The sequence below is a fragment of the Rhagoletis zephyria genome, unplaced genomic scaffold (assembly GCF_001687245.7).
Source record: "Rhagoletis zephyria isolate East Lansing unplaced genomic scaffold, Rhagoletis_zephyria_1.1 Rzeph_scaffold_07563, whole genome shotgun sequence".
NCBI classification, from domain to species: Eukaryota; Metazoa; Arthropoda; class Insecta; order Diptera; family Tephritidae; genus Rhagoletis; species Rhagoletis zephyria.
The window spans coordinates 7,082-10,148 of NW_016164646.1; the positions used below are offsets into that span (position 1 = coordinate 7,082).

The window sequence follows — 3,067 nt, forward strand, 5'->3', positions numbered from 1 at the left end:
CTTAGACGGGTACTAAATTGAACAATCATGAAATTTTTCGTTTTCGCATTTGTTGCTGCAATTGCAGTCATTAGCGTTGTTCAAGCATATCCACAGCAGGCACACTTTCAACATTTGGTCTACTATCCACCACCAACACCACCGCCACGTCCCATCTTAGTGCGTGTGGCACGTGAAGTGGGTGTTGGCGGCTCGCTGGCCAGCAATCCACGCGGTGGCGCTGATGCCCGCCTAGATGTGGCAAATGCTATAGGCAACCCAAATCATAACCTAATTGCTAGCGCCTTTGCTGCAGGCAACACTGATCGTGGTCCAGTGACTACTGGCGGTGCGTTGGCTTACAATAAGTGAGTATGAAATGTTGACAAATATTTTCATCACAATAAAGTGGAATTTTTCTCTCTCATTACAGCAACGGTTTGGGCGCTGCCATATCGAAGACTCACACTCCTGGCGTGCGTGATACTCTCACACAGAGCTTGAACGCTAATCTCTTTAACGATGGTACTCACAGCTTGGATGCGAATGCCTTCAAGTCGCAGAATACCCTTGCCAATGGTTTCAAGTTCGATCGCAATGGTGGCGGTTTGGAGTACTCGCACATTAATGGACATGGCGCCAGTTTGACTAAGAGCAACATTCCCAACTTCGGCAGCCAATTGGAATTGGGTGGTAAAGCAAATCTCTGGTCATCACCGGATCGTAATACGCGCGTTGATTTGACGGGTGGCGCTTCGAAATGGACCAGTGGGCCACTGAGTGGACAGCGTGACTATTTCGGTGGTGTGGGTCTTACACATATGTTTGGTTAAGAGAGTGTAGAATGAGGCTTAAGCCTAGTTAAATGTTCCTGATGAAGTAGTGCAATTAAGGAGTTGATGGCATAGAAATTCCTTACTTATAAAAAAATATTATTTATATTGCTTTGTATTTATTATGTATTTATTGTGTAGTTTGTATTTGCAAAGTCTTGATACTGGTAATAAATGATGGAGTAACACTAAAAACAAACTTTTCAAGTGAGCTACGTAAAAAAAGTAGTAAGGATTTCTGAAGTCAGTAGACATGGATTAGAGACATGATTAAAGGTTTTATTGTTTTAATTTTGAGTTGTGTCGTTACTGCAGATGACCATCGATAAGTATTTATACTTGGTATAGGACATCAGTCTGATGGAGTAATTAATTAGGGCAACTATGTTTAAAAATTGTCCAGCAACTTTCAAATTTCGAACTTCTTTATCTCTAAAAAAAGTTCAGCTCAGTTAAGTATTGAGGAATTCTAGTTTGAGTCATACTGAATGGTCAGTAAAAGGCTCACATAGACTAATAGAACGACTGTAGTATTGCCAGAAACATTTTCGACCAGTGAATCATGAATCTGCAGAAATTTTAACGAATATTGCCTTCCTTTTAGATAACTTCAGTAGATACCTTGGACCTAGCTGATTGTAGGTACTGCACAGTGGGATTTATCCATCTTGTTCTGAAACCCAATATGGGTGGCTGGTGTCCGAATAGGTCGTATATGATAGTATGTTTATTCGCGCATTACGCAGATTCATTTCCTTCAGTATCCCTACCTCTTTCTTCATTGCCAAAACTCTCCTTTGAAAAATAGCACAGTGCTCAGGTTGGAACAGCCTACTGGTCTATGAATTAACTCTTAACTCATTTTGCGGTTATTTTCGCCTGTAAGTAAAAAGTCAGCTGGTGGTACAGTTTTAGTGGTTTGTCTGGGTAATAGTTTCAGACTTTGGTCTACACCATTGCTCGGTGGACCCACCGCGATACTATTTCCTTTCACAGCTATGCGAATTATGGATACCGGTCAACCTTTCAATAAGACTCATCGTGGGATCGGGATCGGGATTGGAATGGAGTTGTGCGTGGCGGGGAAAATCAAGAAAAAAAGGTTTTCCAAGGACTCAGGCAGCATTGCCTACTGCACTTAGGATTTAGAGGAATGGGTGGGGTGGGAGTTCATTGCTGCGCTGCAAATTTACCAGACCTCTTTATCAATATTAGCAGTTTGTTGAGGGAAGGGAATGTAACTCGTCATGCGACGAAAAATGTACCATCTAAGTTTGGAGAAGGCCGGACAGCGGTTGAGAAAATTTTCTGTACTATCTTCATCCTCTAAATAAGATGTACATAAAGGATCGTAGATAATGCCTATAGTGACCGCATGTCGGCTCCATGGATTGTGCCCCATGTGGATCACTCCTTCTTTGTCTGAGGGGAAATTTTGGTACTACCCTGTCAGGCCTTTTCAGGAAGCCCTTTGTTATTTTGCATGTGTCAATACCACACCAACGGCTCTCATTAGTTTTATTTTTAACGATATTTGATGTACTGGATCGTTCCCGCTATGGTTGGCCCTAAAATTGGCTCCGGTCCAATTTAACGATCATGAGAACCGTAGTTCGCAGATTCATCAGCCAGTTCGTTGCCTTGAACACCATAGTGTACTGGCCCCCACACAAGCTCATTCCTCCTTGTAACGGAGTTCAGCCTCGACTTATATCCCACGACTATTTTTGAAGAGGTGCGAGCGGTTTCCAAAGCTTTTAGAGCAGCATGGCTGTCACTGCAGATTCTGATCGGGATTACTGCGGTGGAATTTTCCCGCTTAGTTACACACATTGGCTTCTTCTTTTAGAATCCTCAGGTGAGCCTCATGATGCCCAGAAATTATAACTCTCGCACCGCGCGTAGATACTGTTGCTCTGGCGTAACCATTGGCCCCTTAAAGGGGAGGCTTTTTATTCCATATCCACAAAAGACCATGTTACTCACAGAATTTTGTCAGATGCGCGACTTATGTCCCGAATCGTCTTCAGACATTGAACCGGCGGTTCGTGACACCATTAGAGTTTGCTCTTAAGCTTCAGGACTAACAGAAATCGAAAGGAATGAAATTGGACTCTCCCTGAGGCTTCGTTTACTTTGACTACGAGGACAGCGGAATTTCTAAGCGTGCCCTAAAAAGTATGAAGCCTTTGAAAGATGCTATTAAAATTGTCACAGAGGTTTGGCCGACCACGGGACCACTGAGGAGTTGAAAC

General features: G+C 43.1%; 2 protein-coding genes across 2 annotated transcripts in view; both read left to right on the forward strand.

Moving 5' to 3' along the window:
* Rpn6 (regulatory particle non-ATPase 6) overlaps positions 1 to 21 on the forward strand; it is a 3,926-nt gene extending 3,905 nt beyond the window's left edge. Inside the window, exon 4 of the mRNA XM_017630272.1 lies at positions 6 to 21. Within this exon, the coding sequence (XP_017485761.1) occupies positions 6 to 21 (16 nt within the window). The remainder of the gene's footprint in view (positions 1 to 5) is intronic.
* On the forward strand, positions 1 to 968 carry LOC108374299 (attacin-B-like). The gene is made up of 2 exons (XM_017630275.1): positions 1 to 347; positions 413 to 968. Exons 1-2 carry the CDS (start codon positions 28 to 30, stop codon positions 810 to 812), a joined length of 720 nt encoding a protein of 239 aa, XP_017485764.1. The 5' UTR covers positions 1 to 27; the 3' UTR covers positions 813 to 968.
* Positions 969 to 3,067: the final 2,099 nt, after the last annotated feature.